Source organism: Protopterus annectens, chromosome 4.part1 (genome assembly GCF_019279795.1).
Source record: "Protopterus annectens isolate FY-2018-M chromosome 4.part1, PAN1.0, whole genome shotgun sequence".
NCBI lineage: Eukaryota > Metazoa > Chordata > Ceratodontiformes > Protopteridae > Protopterus > Protopterus annectens.
Window position 1 is genome coordinate 758,227,917 of NC_056734.1, and position 14,358 is coordinate 758,242,274.

General features: G+C 37.6%; 1 protein-coding gene across 1 annotated transcript; it reads left to right on the forward strand.

Moving 5' to 3' along the window:
* The first annotated feature begins 1,513 nt into the window (after window positions 1-1,513).
* Window positions 1,514-12,780, forward strand: LOC122801041 (acetyl-coenzyme A transporter 1-like). The gene is made up of 2 exons (XM_044070504.1): window positions 1,514-1,800; window positions 10,502-12,780. Exon 2 carries the CDS (start codon window positions 10,561-10,563, stop codon window positions 11,350-11,352), a length of 792 nt encoding a protein of 263 aa, XP_043926439.1. The 5' UTR covers window positions 1,514-1,800; window positions 10,502-10,560; the 3' UTR covers window positions 11,353-12,780.
* The last annotated feature ends 1,578 nt before the right edge of the window (window positions 12,781-14,358 follow it).

The window sequence follows — 14,358 nt, forward strand, 5'->3', positions numbered from 1 at the left end:
CTGCTCTCTAGAGCATATCTCCAGAGTCTCCTCAACCTGATTCCTACTCTCACTACAGAACACAATGTCATCTGCAAACATCATAGTCCACGGGGCCTCCTGTCTGATCTCATCTGTCAACCTGTCCATCACTACTGCAAATAAGAAAGGACTCAGAGCTGATCCTTGATGTAATCCCACCTCCACCTTAAACGGATCTGTAACTCCCACTGCAGTCCTCACCATTGTCACTCTACCCTTGTACATATCCTGTACCACTCTTACATTCTTCTCTGCCACTCCTGATTTCCTAATACAATACCACAACTCTTCTTTAGGCACCCTGTCATATGCTTTCTCCAAGTCTACAAAGACACAATGCAACTCCTTCTGACCTTCTCTGTATTTCTCCAATAACACTCTCAGAGCAAACATTGCATCCTTAGTGCTCTTTTCTGACATGAAACCATACTGCTGATCACTAATCATCACCTCCCTTCTTAACCTAGCTTCTACTACTCTTTCCCATAACTTCAAGCTGTGACTGATCAATTTTATCCCTCTGTAGTTACTGCAGCTCTGCACATCACCCTTATTCTTAAAGATAGGTACCAAAACACTTTTTCTCCACTCCTCAGGCATCCTGTCTTTCCAAAATTTCATTAAACAATCTAGTTAAAAATTCCACTGCCATTTCTCCTAAGCACCTCCATGCTTCCATTGGTATGTCATCTGGGCCAACAGCCCTTCCATTCTTCATCTACTCTACCCTACCCTAATACGCTCTGCCTTCCCTTTTCTTTTCATTAACTCTTCTATCGTTCTTTTTAACAATATTTAACGTCTACACTCTATATCTCATTTTCCTTCCCTCTTTTACTTATTTGTTAAAAAAATTATTACTACTACTGAACGTTAAGCTGCCTCTTTCATTGTGTACTGTACTTGGATAGGGCATCAGCCTGTATGCCTCCTTTTTTGCCATTAAGTTATATACTGTACTTGTACATCGAATCAGCCTGTATGCCTCCTTTTTTCATTAAGTAATGTACCTACGTGTTATTTTGAACCTGCAGTTTACGTTATAATGACGTCTGTCCTCTTCAAATGAATTTTCTGTATTAACTTGAATTGTCAGTGTATATACTACTGTAAATTTATTTTTTTTATATTTGTTTGTAATTTTTATGTTTTTCTGTGTGTCGTGGAGCTTATCTCCCCGGGCCCTTACTGTAAATGGACATATATCCAGTTAGACTTGCCCGATCAACAAATGTTAAATAAATAAATAAAGAACAGACACGTCCATTTCTTCTTGTTCTTTTCGCATACCCATCCTGGCACCGTTCCAAATGAAAATAAGCATAGTCATTATGAACTTTTGTTATTAATAAGGCACACACGCTGCACATTTAGGTTTGATTGTATAAAAAGTAAAACCTGTAAAACATTTCAAACAAACTGTACGATGTGCACAAATCAAATACATAAAATCCCTTAACTATTAGTTCCTATAACCTGAAATTGTGTTACCTAATCCCTAACACGCAGCGCCTGTGACCCGGCCCTTTTCATTAGGACACGTCAGCTGAATGTTCGGAACAAATTTTGTGTTACACAGAAGCAAGTTTCGTTCCGAGTTTGTACCGGTACGCTGCTAAATTCTAAGAAATGTACTTGTCATATTTGGGAAAGAAAGAAATGTGTTTTAGATTAAAAGTCTGACCACTATATCATGCTTTTTTATTGCAAAGAGTGTGGTAGAGCGTGATGTCTGAGAAGATAAAGTAATGCCTCTTTCTATCGGGACTGTTAAACAGTGTAAGTTTCTTTCAAGCAATATATTTTTCTTGCGTCAGTATTTTATCATGTACCCTAAAAGTGTACAGTTTCTTTCTGTGGTACTTTCCGTCTTTTGGGGAATTACTTGGTGTATATTATTTACACACTGTTAACTTGTTGTAGTGATCTTGCCTGTATTATGAAATTGTGCAATACTCGTGTAGTTTTTATTTGTCATGAAATAACTGGTGTAAGATGATTTAAGATCTGCCTCGTAAGTAGTATGTGTAATAAATTGTGATTACTTGTCAGTGTCTGAAGAAGGAAGTCACATATTTGCATTGCTTTCAAGTGCACTTTAGTGATAAAAATGTGTCTTAGTAACCGATCTGGCAATTATTTGTCAGGTATAAGAAAGAAGCTGACATCAAACAGCTTTTTCGGTGTGCATTCTGTTGGCTGTTGTTTCTGCTGTCCAAATGATTACAACAATGCCGTTAGTTAGCACCTTTTCCAGTAGAGTCCTAGTTGAGATTGTTGTGTCCCGGGGACGTGTACAATGGTAAATGTACTGCGGCTTTGAGAGGAAAATGTAAATGTGGCAAAATAATTTTCTAAGATGCCTCGGTAATGCTGCAACAGAAAAATATAACGTTCTACAACCCTTCTGTCTGTCTTGGCAATAAAGATTTTTTTTATTTGTATTGGTCGAGTGCACTTTCGTTTATAATTCAGTAAGAAGTCTTCAAGTTTTGGCATCTGAAACAAAGTAGCAGCCATAAACATAGCAGTTGAGACCTTAATGGTTTCATTTTTTGTATTCTTATTCGTCCATAATAAAATTATGTTTTACATTTTTATTTCTGTGTGACTTGTGATGTTATAAATGTTTTTTTTTTTTTTTCAGTTTGGGCCGAGACATAAGTCGGTCATACGGTGTCAGTGCTGGATCTATCAATAAATTCAACTAAATAATGTAATACATTTTCTTAATTACATTAAAGTAGTTTGGCACTGATATGTCCGCAATTCATTTTTTTTTCTCACATATTCTGGTATTCCTGTTGCACGCCCAAGGAATTTGGTAATCTGTAAATTACGTGATCCAGATAGCTTCACACCCTAAACATGATCATCAGCAGGTGTGTGTTGTTTAGTTATTGCTGTAGAAATTAATTGGTTTGATGCTGTCCTAGATTGTAAGGTGACATGTAGCTCCTTATGGATACTGCTTTATTATGTAAAGGCTAATAAGCTAACTGCTTTGAGTCATGCATTCTATACTTCATCTAGAAAGATCTTGTTTGTAATATAGACATCATTGAGGGTACACCACATGTAGTGTGTTATTATTTTTTTAAGTCCCTTGACTTGATGAAGTGTCAGAAGTGGGATTGACCAGCAGTGTGTGTGTGTGTGTGTGTGTGTGGATGTATATATGTGTATACAGAACGTAAGCCAATACCATAAAGTAGATGAATAAATTCAAGATGTGCTTATTGTCTCAATAAGCTTCTTTTCCTCAGACTTCCAATAAACCAGTGGTTTCGCCATATGGCTTTTCAGTATTGTGAGACTTAAATACGTTCAGGACTATGCATATGACCTAAAACAACAATTGGGAACAAATATCAGAAAATCACTTCAGCAATGCAGAAATTGTTAGTATTTTTTGAAAAGTGTGAAACTCAAAACCTCCTCCTTTCTGAACCCCCCCCCCCCCAAATAAATGAATCAATTGTAACGCTTCATTTAACCCATGTTTGGATAGGGCTCCTAAATAAATAATCCAGCTTTGCTTTTTTGTACTCATCAATGTGTGCTTGTGATGAATGAATGGATATTGAACCAATGACCTTCAATTTTATTTGTACATCTATTTAGCTAACATATACAGATGTACATACATGTAATGTACATATTATAAGATATGCATATATATAATGTATGTATTGTAAGAGAGCTTATAAAATTTTTTTACTGGATATGTGGCTCATTTATAACTTTTGGAATTATCTTCTTAGGGAACATTTGTCAAAAAATGTGAGCAATGGAACCAGAAATTCTTTTCATTTTTCACTGCATGTAGATTTGTTGAAAAGTTTAAAGATGTCCTGTGTACTGCATTGCTGCATGGTCCTGGGGAATAAGGACTATATGTATTCATTCTTTGACTTGGAAAACAACAAGCACTTGGAAGAAATCCGTAATTACTGTCATGACCAAAGTAATTTGCCATCTGTTGTGTATAACTGAACAAGGTTCTTCAAAGACAATTCATGCATGTCACTGAGCTGAAGAATATAAATCTGATGCTGCATGATTCTTCAATAAGAGAGAAAATATTTTTTGGTATAAGAAATTAAATGGAACAAAGGTGGTGCTGTTAAGGGAAGCATACTTGACCTTCTTGGTCTCTTTGGTGTGTGTGTGTATAGCAAGTACATTGCTACAAGCATAAGGTGATGAACATTTGTAAGATGAAGCATGATATAAGTAATAAGACAAACAATGAAGTAATGTTAGAATGTGTTTTTAAAAGTAACTGATATGAAAAAAACAACTTTGTGAGGATCCATGATGGTCCAGATTGTGAGGCTCCAAGATGGTACAGATTGTATAATTTTTTTAAAGTTGGAGTAGGTGTGGTTGTAAGCCTGCAGGCAAACACTGCCCTGCATTTAATCAGGTCTGCATAATATGTACTAGAAAAACACATTTTCAAGATCACTTTTGTGGTGGATTGAATTTTTAAGATAGTTAGTGGAAAAAAAGATATGTTCAAAAAATTGTCATGCTTTTGAAATGGAATGTGAAAAGGAGGTGGTTTGGTAATCTGAAGTGAAGACATTTTAATGCTGTGAATTCTCATCAGCTGTAGCTAGAACTGAATGCAAGACAGGCTGTTAAAGAAACATAATTACTGGATAGAATGTAGATTTTGAACTAGGCATGGTGCAGAGGCCATTGGTATTGCAGAACATACTTTTATATAGCTGGGGCTAGATAATTTTGAAGAGATTGTTGTTTAAATATTGCTAATCTGTTTTGGATACTGGGTTGGACCATTAGGTAAAAACTGCTGACGCATTAGCCAGAAATCTGAAGTACAGTCTATTTTTAAAATAATACAATGTTAAGAAGCAAATTCTGCTAATGTTTTCCGTAATCTGACTTGTGGAAAGATAGGAATGGCAAAAATGATTTCAAAGTCACAGTGTAAAACTGAAGACCACACTTGTAGCATGTGTAGAAAGTCAATCACACTGATACAGATGCATCGCATGTACTATACATAGCTGTGGCAATGATACCGTACATTAGTGTATCGATGTAAGAACGGGTGTAGAAGGCTTCTTGAGAAAATGTCATGTACAAAGAAAACGGCTTAGCCAAAGGTACATAATGAAACTCCTGTCCCGTTACAGGATGAAAATGTCCTTGATTGAGAGTACCATTTGCTTAGTGACTCCCATGTTCGCCATGCTCCACCACCAAGTGTTTGTTGAAAGTCATTCATGTTTATGTCCCTAGGTAGCCATCCATTTTTGTATTACTAGCCACTTGTACAAAGAATGATGACTGTGACCCTCACCACCCTCCTCCTGTGTGGTGAATACATGATGCATAGTGTGGCAAAACCACTGGCTGCCCAACATAGTCTGATAGTAACACCTTATGCATCACGTTACTTATGCCGGACACCACTCTGTCACTTTGTGCTCTTCAGAGCCCATAGTTCTGATCTGCATGTTGCTGCTACACTGCTGCCTGTAGTGTATCTGCCTCTGTCTTGGAGGTGGTTGTGCATCTGCCAGTTTTTATTCCATGTCATTTTGATCAGATGATGGTTATTGATATGCCTTCCTGCTGGTTGTGTAAGAGTGGTCCAACCATTTCGTTGTCATTGGGCTGCCCAACCTATTTCTGCACCATCATATTATGTAGAGAGTAACATGCTAGATAAGTCCTGTAGGTCGAGACAGAGCTATGTTATTGTGCCCCCAGGCATAGTAAGGCAGCAGAAACTGGTTTTGAGCAGGTGGAATACAGCGTACATTATTATAGGTTTATACATGTACAAAGTTACATTGTTGTTTGGCTATGTTGTGTTGTTTCCATATGATTCTCATAAGGTGGGACTCTGGTAGGTGTCAAGCCTCAACTACAACAGAGCATCAACATGTGGGGGGTGCTTAATATGTATGGACACTGTAAATGTAGCCACATCCATTAACGTTAGCTACATTGTGTGCACTTGCCAACTAGATGCCCTGTAGAATGTAACGATGCAGGGAGTGATGGCATAGTTGAGATATGTGCCATATAGTACTAAAACATGCAGATTTTTTTTTATTATTAAAGTACTGTTCACACTCACACTAGCACATGAATGCCATATGAGCAGCTGATTGTGCAAGGTAGCAGTGAGTTGTAGATTCTAGAAGACTTCATCTGCAATAAAGGCAGTACAGGGTGCCTGAGGAAGGAGTCCTCATGAGATTGCTGTGGGATTTAGCCTGAGTTGAGATGAGTCAATTAAGAGCATAGTTCATAATGAGAGAGGACCTGTCAAGAGATTTCTGGAAAGAAATATGTTTGAGGGAACATGTCTTTTTATTTGAAGATGGGTAAGGGTTGCTGTTGCTGATATTCTGCCCTGTCTGATGAATGAGAAATAGTTCTAGAAGTAAAATGAAGGAACTGTTTTATAAGAGATGTTACAGTACTAAGTTCTAAAATTGACACAAAGATGTAAAGGTTTGAAGAAATCTCACCTTTTTTCTTTTCTTTAAAAGTCTGCAGTAAAAAAGTATGTGTTTAAAAGAAGTTGACTGGTTGATGCTTGAAATGACACATTTATAAATTTGTGGTTAAAATGCATGTACTGTTGGTGGAGCGATAGCATTGTTGCCTCACAGCAAGAGGTTCTCCGGTTGATTCTCGGCTGGGATGCCTTCTGTGTGGAGTCTGCATGTCCTCCCTGTGTTCATGTGGGTTTCCTCCAGGTGCTTCGGTTTTCTCCCACGTTACAAAGACATGCATCTGGAATGTTTCTCCCTGGGCCTCCACTGAAAATTGGCCTTGTTCCAAGTCGGACTTTCCCGGTTAACAAATGTTAAATTAAAACATGCATGTATTAGTGTGATGTTTATGTATAGATATGTTCTTGTATAGACATTAACACGTATGTCTGTAAATATATTTTTGTATGTAAAACATGTCATTGCTTAGAGTAATTTTAGTCAGTAAATATGGAACGCTTTCATAATGGCATTTTTAAGCTTTCCCATTGTAGATCAGTGGGTGTATATATACCTTTAAGAAGCTATCCAGGGGCTTGCACACATGTATGAATACTGAGCACATGCGAGCCCGACTGCTATTTTGTAGTTAGCTGTTGAGATGTGAACATGTATGTATGTAAGCTCAGTTTGTTAGTTAGTTCATTCATATTTAGAGATGCTGCTATCCATCCTAATGTGTTTGTATATATTAAAATGTCTGAACGAAACCTCAAGCCTTCTTATTATTTGTATTAGAGACGAACAAGCGACAGCCCCTAAGCAATTTTCCATCATGTTTACTTTTTGACTTTTCATGTATGTAGAACAAAATACAGGTGAATATGTGGTATGAGAAGATAGTGCACTTGTAGGTTCATAGGTGTGTATTAGGCTAATGACCCTGGAACCTTTACAAGCCAAGCCCATAGGATAACCCTGGCATCGTGCCACCCAACCTTAGTTCCTAGTGCCTCTGTCAAGTACAGCCACTGGAGTGATCCGCGGCGTGAATTTTCTATTTCACATCCGCTCATCAAGATCTCTCTTAAAGAGGGCAAGTAAGGTGCTCTGCTTGACATGTATGGGAAGTCTATTCCATAGCATGGGCAGTCTCTGGGTTATGAAACTGTCCCTACAGCACATGTTCTGTTGATTGTGGTAATGAGGTTAAAGTCTCTGGAGCATGTGGTGCGCAGGGATTGGGATTTTTTTAGATGTAGCATTTCTAACAGAGCTGGGTCAGACATGGCTTTGTAAGTCAAGCAGAGATCGCCTCTAAGTAGGTGATATGAGACAGAGAATAGTTGTGGTATAATTTTCTAAGCTTCCACTGTCTGTTTGCACATACCTTTCAAAGGTCAATTATCATTCATGAATTGGGTTCTGCACACTGAAGGACAGAATTACAAATGTTTATACTAAAAGTCAGCAGAGGGTTTTCTGGACAACATCCCATATCCAAGCTGTGCATTAATAAACATGCATGTATTTCTTTTGTTTTATGTGATGTACCAAATTTATATGGTTGTGTAAGTAACTTGGGAGTTAGTACAGTTGTGTTTCATATTGGAAAGATGAGGAAGATGCAGATTATATCAGGTGCCTTGATTCATATGCGGCTGTGCAATCGAAGGAGCATGGCTACATTCCTAACACCCCTGTCTTTCTGATGAGATATCAAATTCAGGTGGTTGCTAAAGAGTCAACAGCACTTATCAATGAAAAGCAAACTAAAACTGTTTAATTTTTAAAGTAACTGCCCATCTGTAAAAGCAAAGAACCGAAGCAGAAACTTTAACATTACTCATTTGCCATGTATTCGCAGCATGGTGCATCACCCTGTCCCTCCCCCCCTTTTTTTTTTCCCCCCACTTGTTCCCATGTTTTCTTTTATATAACTGCATGAACCGTATAATCAGATAGCAGAAAGTCGTACATTACCAGTATTTGTACAGTGACTTCTCACTTTCATGTGCATATTACCATATATTTACTCTTGCAGAAGCTCAGTGTTCAAAAATAATTTACTAGATAGATAAAATAATACAGTGCCTCACAGCAAGAGGTTCTTTGTTCGATTCTCAGCTGGAGCACCTTCTGTGTGGAGTCTGCATGTCCTCCCTGAGGTCGAGTGGCGTTTCAGAGACATGCGTAGAATGGGCGTGCCTTCGTTGAAGGTTGGGTGTTGAGCTGGCACCTCGACGCCAGTAAAAAATCTACTGCCAATCATTAGCGGACCAGAGTTCTGCTGTGGCGACCCCTAACCGGGAAAAGCCGAAAGAAGAAGACAAAATAATACAGTAGTTTGACTGATTTGCTACCAGTTGTATGACATTGACTCTTTGTACAAATTCTGTCTCGCCTACTTTCTAGAAGACGTGTTTTGTCACTGTTTGTATTTACTCAAGTATGCACATCCAAAAGCTCCCCACTATCACCTACTACATCATGTCTTTTTGCTCTAAAATCTGTAGCTCCTAGGCTTGGAATATTAAACACATACCAGCTGTTTCCATAAAAATGCACAAAGACAATTTTGTATACATGCACTACAAAGTTTCTTCAGCATCATCACATTTGTCCTACTGACCAGTCTTTCCATTACCTTTTTTAAAAACATTTGTTTAAGACAGTATATGTGATAGTGCCCTTGCCAATTCTCTGTTGTCGCTGGTCACCCTCCCTTCCCCCCACACACACATACCTACTGCATCTGGAGGTTTTTATGCCTGACTTTCCCACCACCTGCTTGTAAATCCTAATAAACCGTGTATAGCGTATCACCTTTGTACTATCATCACTGACCTGGTTTATTCTGTTTGACATAGGCTTGTAAAACAGTTTTTTTGCCTTCTCAACATATCTTGTAAGGATATAAACCATATTATAGCCATTCATAACAAACCTTATTTTCAGAAAACATAAATGTGTTTATTTTCATGATGTCCTATTTAGCCTTTTCAGGTCAGAGCGTAGCCAGAGCCTATCCTCATCAGCAGTGGATGTAAGGCAGATACATAATATCAGTTATATACTTCTTACATAAACTTTTGTATTTAGCATATCCATCCATCTCTCCATAGTCTTTATTTATTGTCTTATAATAATTTTGGTAATTTTATTTAATCCATAAATGATAAGAAGGTACTAAAAAGATTCTTGATTTTTTTTTAGGTGCAACCCACAGCAGACCTTCAGTTGCTACCAAGGCATTTCCTCGTCCACCAGGTCTACTGAGTCTCCATGATACCCCCAAACTGACTTCATGGCATCCTGGGGCTGCATCATACTGATAAAGTGATTATTTTTCTTCTTAAGGCCTTTCCTTCTGCACAGACTTGTGCCGTCCAGACGAGGTGGAATTCAGTTGCCTTACAGTGTAAAGGTCATGCCTCCATGTGTGCCTTAGGCAGAGCCCCATCCCCTTGTAGACTGCACTCCCTGCACATCCTTGGCCTCCACCAGGTTTCAGTGTTGGAGGTGTGCCTGAGTGTGTATCTTTCCCCAAGAAAGGAATGTAGCCATCCTTTAAGCACCATAGCCTCTAATCAAAGTCTGGTAACTGAGGCATAGTGAGAGCTTGTCACTCTGTATGACAGGTAATGCACAAAAACATTCTTTATTAAAAAAAAATATATATATATATATATATATATATATATATTGACAAAAGCTCCTGAGAGATGTATGTGGAACAGTACTTTAACTTCTGTCCTGGTACTAAACTTTGCAGCTTTGTACTGCACTGGTGCAGATGTTGGTTGAACTTTTGAAATGTAATTTCATGTAGCACATCTTTCAGCAAGTTTAAAAGTGGTAGTATTAGCCTGGAAATGAGCATCCTATTGCACGGTTGTTTATTAAGATACACAGAAGACCGCTTGCATTACTGTATATAGTTGAGTGATGCTAGTCCAATTCTTTTGTTAATAATGTCCTTTCCCTTTTTTCAGATCGACAGAAGGAAGAATATTGGAAACATATATAGCTTAATGCTTAAGTGTTGAGAAGCATGCCAGCATCAGTCATGCATAATAAACAAAGTCGCCAGAGAAGACAAAACCATCATTCCTATGAAGTGAAACAAGATTGCTATAATGGCATTTCAGAACTGGATAGTGAAGAAAGAGAAATATTGTTGCTTGATGGTTACGATACTGACTCTCCATCTGTTTTGACTGTGCCTAAACTCCCTCATGAAGAACTTAGAAGTATATTGCTGCTTTTGTTTCTTTACGTTTTACAAGGAATTCCACTTGGTTTGGCAGGTAGCATTCCTTTGATTTTGCAGAGCAGAAATGCGAGCTATACAGACCAAGCTTTCTTCAGTTTTGTGTTCTGGCCATTTAGTCTTAAGTTACTGTGGGCACCTTTAGTGGATGCTGTATATATCAAGGGATTTGGACGTCGAAAATCCTGGCTGGTGCCAACTCAGTACATTTTGGGATTTTTCATGCTTTATTTGTCAACTAAAGTGGATTCCTTGTTGGGCTCCAACAACAATGGTAGCCCAGATATTGTTTCCCTCACTGCAGCATTTTTCATGTTCGAATTTTTGGCTGCAACTCAGGATATAGCAGTGGATGGCTGGGCACTGACTATGCTGTCAAGGGAAAATGTTGGATATGCATCAACCTGCAATTCTGTTGGTCAGACTGCAGGATACTTTCTGGGAAATGTCCTCTTTCTGGCCCTTGAATCCCCAGACTTCTGCAACAAGTATCTAAGATTCAAGCCACAGCCTACTGGACTTGTTACTCTTGCAGGTAATTTTTGGCAGTCTGATGCCTTTTGTATTGTGTAAGTACATTGGATGAACTTTACCTAGATATACAAGCCAGCATTCATATTTTAACAGTGTGAAGAGCTGAGCTGCATTACAAACTGTAGTGATTTGTGAATGTTTGTTAGTAAAACGACTCTAGCATAGTGGTGCATAAATACATTTCCTTTATTCTTTAAGTAGATCACCTTTTCCTTATTTTTTTACTGCATAACAGAGGTCTCAAAGCGCAAGTGCACTTGGCTGCATTTGGCAACTTGAAACACAGTTGTGTTTTTGAGTTACTAATAGCCCCTATAAAAGTAGAACACAACTGCCACTGTACTAAAATGTTTGGTATTGTGTAGTAAATGTAAGGAAGTTATCCCTGATGGGTAGTAGACACTGGCTATGATGGCGTCTGTTGCTGCATCACACTTCATTGAAGTTAAAAACTGCTGTTGGCAAATTCGGTTGATTTGAGGTTCCTTGTTTCTCAGTGCATGGACCTCTGAGGTATGCAGTTTTGTTGTAAACTTTTGCAGGGCAATAAAAAGAATGATAAAATGAAATGGTTTAGTTGTGTTAATGTGATGGGCCGTCTTGGCTAGGAACTCTGTTTTTCCATTTGTAGAATAAACGAAGGAATTTATAACTTTACCCAGAGTTTCCTTTTTAAGGAATGACCCAGAAGCTCAGAGAAGCAGTGTTGCACATTATGCAGATGGGAACTATGAGATTCACAGTCCAGTTTCCAGCTTTGGAGGCAGACTTCTTAAATACTGTGCTGTGTAATAAACTTTGTTACTTTAGACACTAAAAATATCATAAACTAACACATACCTACCTTGTTTTGCAAGAAAATCTTTTAATTGGCTAACCAGATAGACTTGGTACCACAAGCTCTTTTTTTTTTTTTTTTTTCCTGGGCAAGCCAGGAGAACTCCATGGCCATTTGATTTCCTGACATACGTACAGTAACAAAATGGAGACTGAAGGGATTAAACCCAGGACTACAGAATGAGCTGTTTTTCTGGTCATAGTCTTAATCCTGTGTGCTAAACTATCAGACATATTCTTCAAGATCCATCACAGATATGCATACAGTTTTGCAAGAGGAGTTGTTTATTTTTATTTTGTTTACATCTGTTAATGAGTTTGGTTAACTTGCCCAGGGTTTATACTGATCAATGAAGCAAGAGTTAGGCAGTGATAGTTGCATACCTAGTTCAGATGGGGGACAATAATTACATAGGGAAAACCACTGAAAAAGTTTTGTTTCAAGGTGCCTTAGTTATGGTTATATAGATTGTGAAAACGACAATGAAATTAATAGCTACAGTTATGTTATGTGCATTTAAATGTAAATGTAAAACTTGCAGATATCCACCACTGTGGTTGCAAATCTAGGTCTGTTATCCAAGTCTGTTTTTTTTTTCTTTTTTCAGTTTAGAATATGTATGAATGTATCATTAAATTCATTATTTTGAGACATATTGCAACATCAAACAGAATTTGCCCATTATTTTGGTTTGGAATTGAATCTTTGAGATTACACTTTTGGATTGCAGGTCTTATTTCATTTGTGCATTGCTAAAACACTGAATATTTGGAAGACTTTGTGGTTAACCTTTTTTTTCCCTGGTGCTGCCGCAGAAGTACTGCTGTATTTTGGGAACTTGTACCTGAAATTTGAACTTGCTATGTATCTGTGAGAAACCTGATTCTTCTTTCAGAAGCATTCCACAACTGTTAATGCAGTTTGCTTGCGTGCATGCTTACACAGATTGTTTACTGGGACATGAGACATGTTATGAAAAGATGTTTATGGTGTCTGTGACTGTTCTATATGTGTACGTGCTCTCTAGGGATAAGGAGTTGAAGAAGATTGTGTTATAAAAGCAGCAATGTGCCAGAGGGAGGTACCAAACCGTGTATCCTGCTGCATCAGTTAACTGCTGTTCAGAGAATGCATAGGCTGACCTGGCATGAAGTGCCTTAGGTATATGGAGGACCGCTTATGTCCCAGGAGTAGAGGAATAGCAGTGTTAACATTTATTTTGAGAGTAGTAGGTAGTGGATACGGTGTCTTTTTTTTTTGTTTTCCTCTGCAGTAAAATGTGATTTTTATCCATTGTACTGTGGGCAGAGACATTAGATACTGCCAATATATTTTTTTTATTTAATACCACAAGTAGATGTCTTGATTCATAATACAAAAATTGCAAACATTAAAATACAGGTAATAAGTTCAGATTTTGTGTGTATTTAAAATACTGTGTTGAAGTAGCTTTCTTTAAGGGGGCAAAAAAAAAAAAGCTGTTGAATTCATGGTGTGTCAAGCCCTGAGAATATACAGTTTGTCGTAAATCCAACCCAAGTACAAACCTTTTAAGATGAAATGTCTAAGACTTTACAGATTTTATTTTTATGCTATGATGTAAAGACAGAAAAGATTCTCTGATCTTGCATTCCACCAACAGGTAAGTAGAAATGCACAGATTATGTATAGAACAGTGTATACTTTTATTGCATACATTTTGAGTTGATAAATGGACTAAACTCGATTGAGCCCATTTTAAAGAATTATAAATGAGCAGTTTTCTCTCTAATGCTGACATTAAAAGTGCTGTTTTATTTTGGGAACCTGGATCAGAAATCTAGAACCTGTTAAACCTTTAGGGATGATGTTACTTAAGTTTTAGAACTGAATTAAAACAAACTGTGGCTATATTTGTATGAAGTTGCTGCCAGTATCTGTTTATATTGTGATTTTCTTGAATGGCACAATATATTTTCTGTCACGTTTTATTACTGTACTACATTTGAAATATATTTTTTTGCCCAGAATGTGAATGAAAAGGTCCTTTTTAAGCAAATGAGTAAGTAAATAAGTAGGTAACATGTATTGCTGTATTTAAAATTGTCCTGGGAAAACAGCAATACACAGTACATAACACTTGAGAAGGTTGTTATAGTTAACAATAATAGAGTTATCTTTAATGGGATGTAATTGCTGAATTTGGTAATGCACATACATTTGTGGGT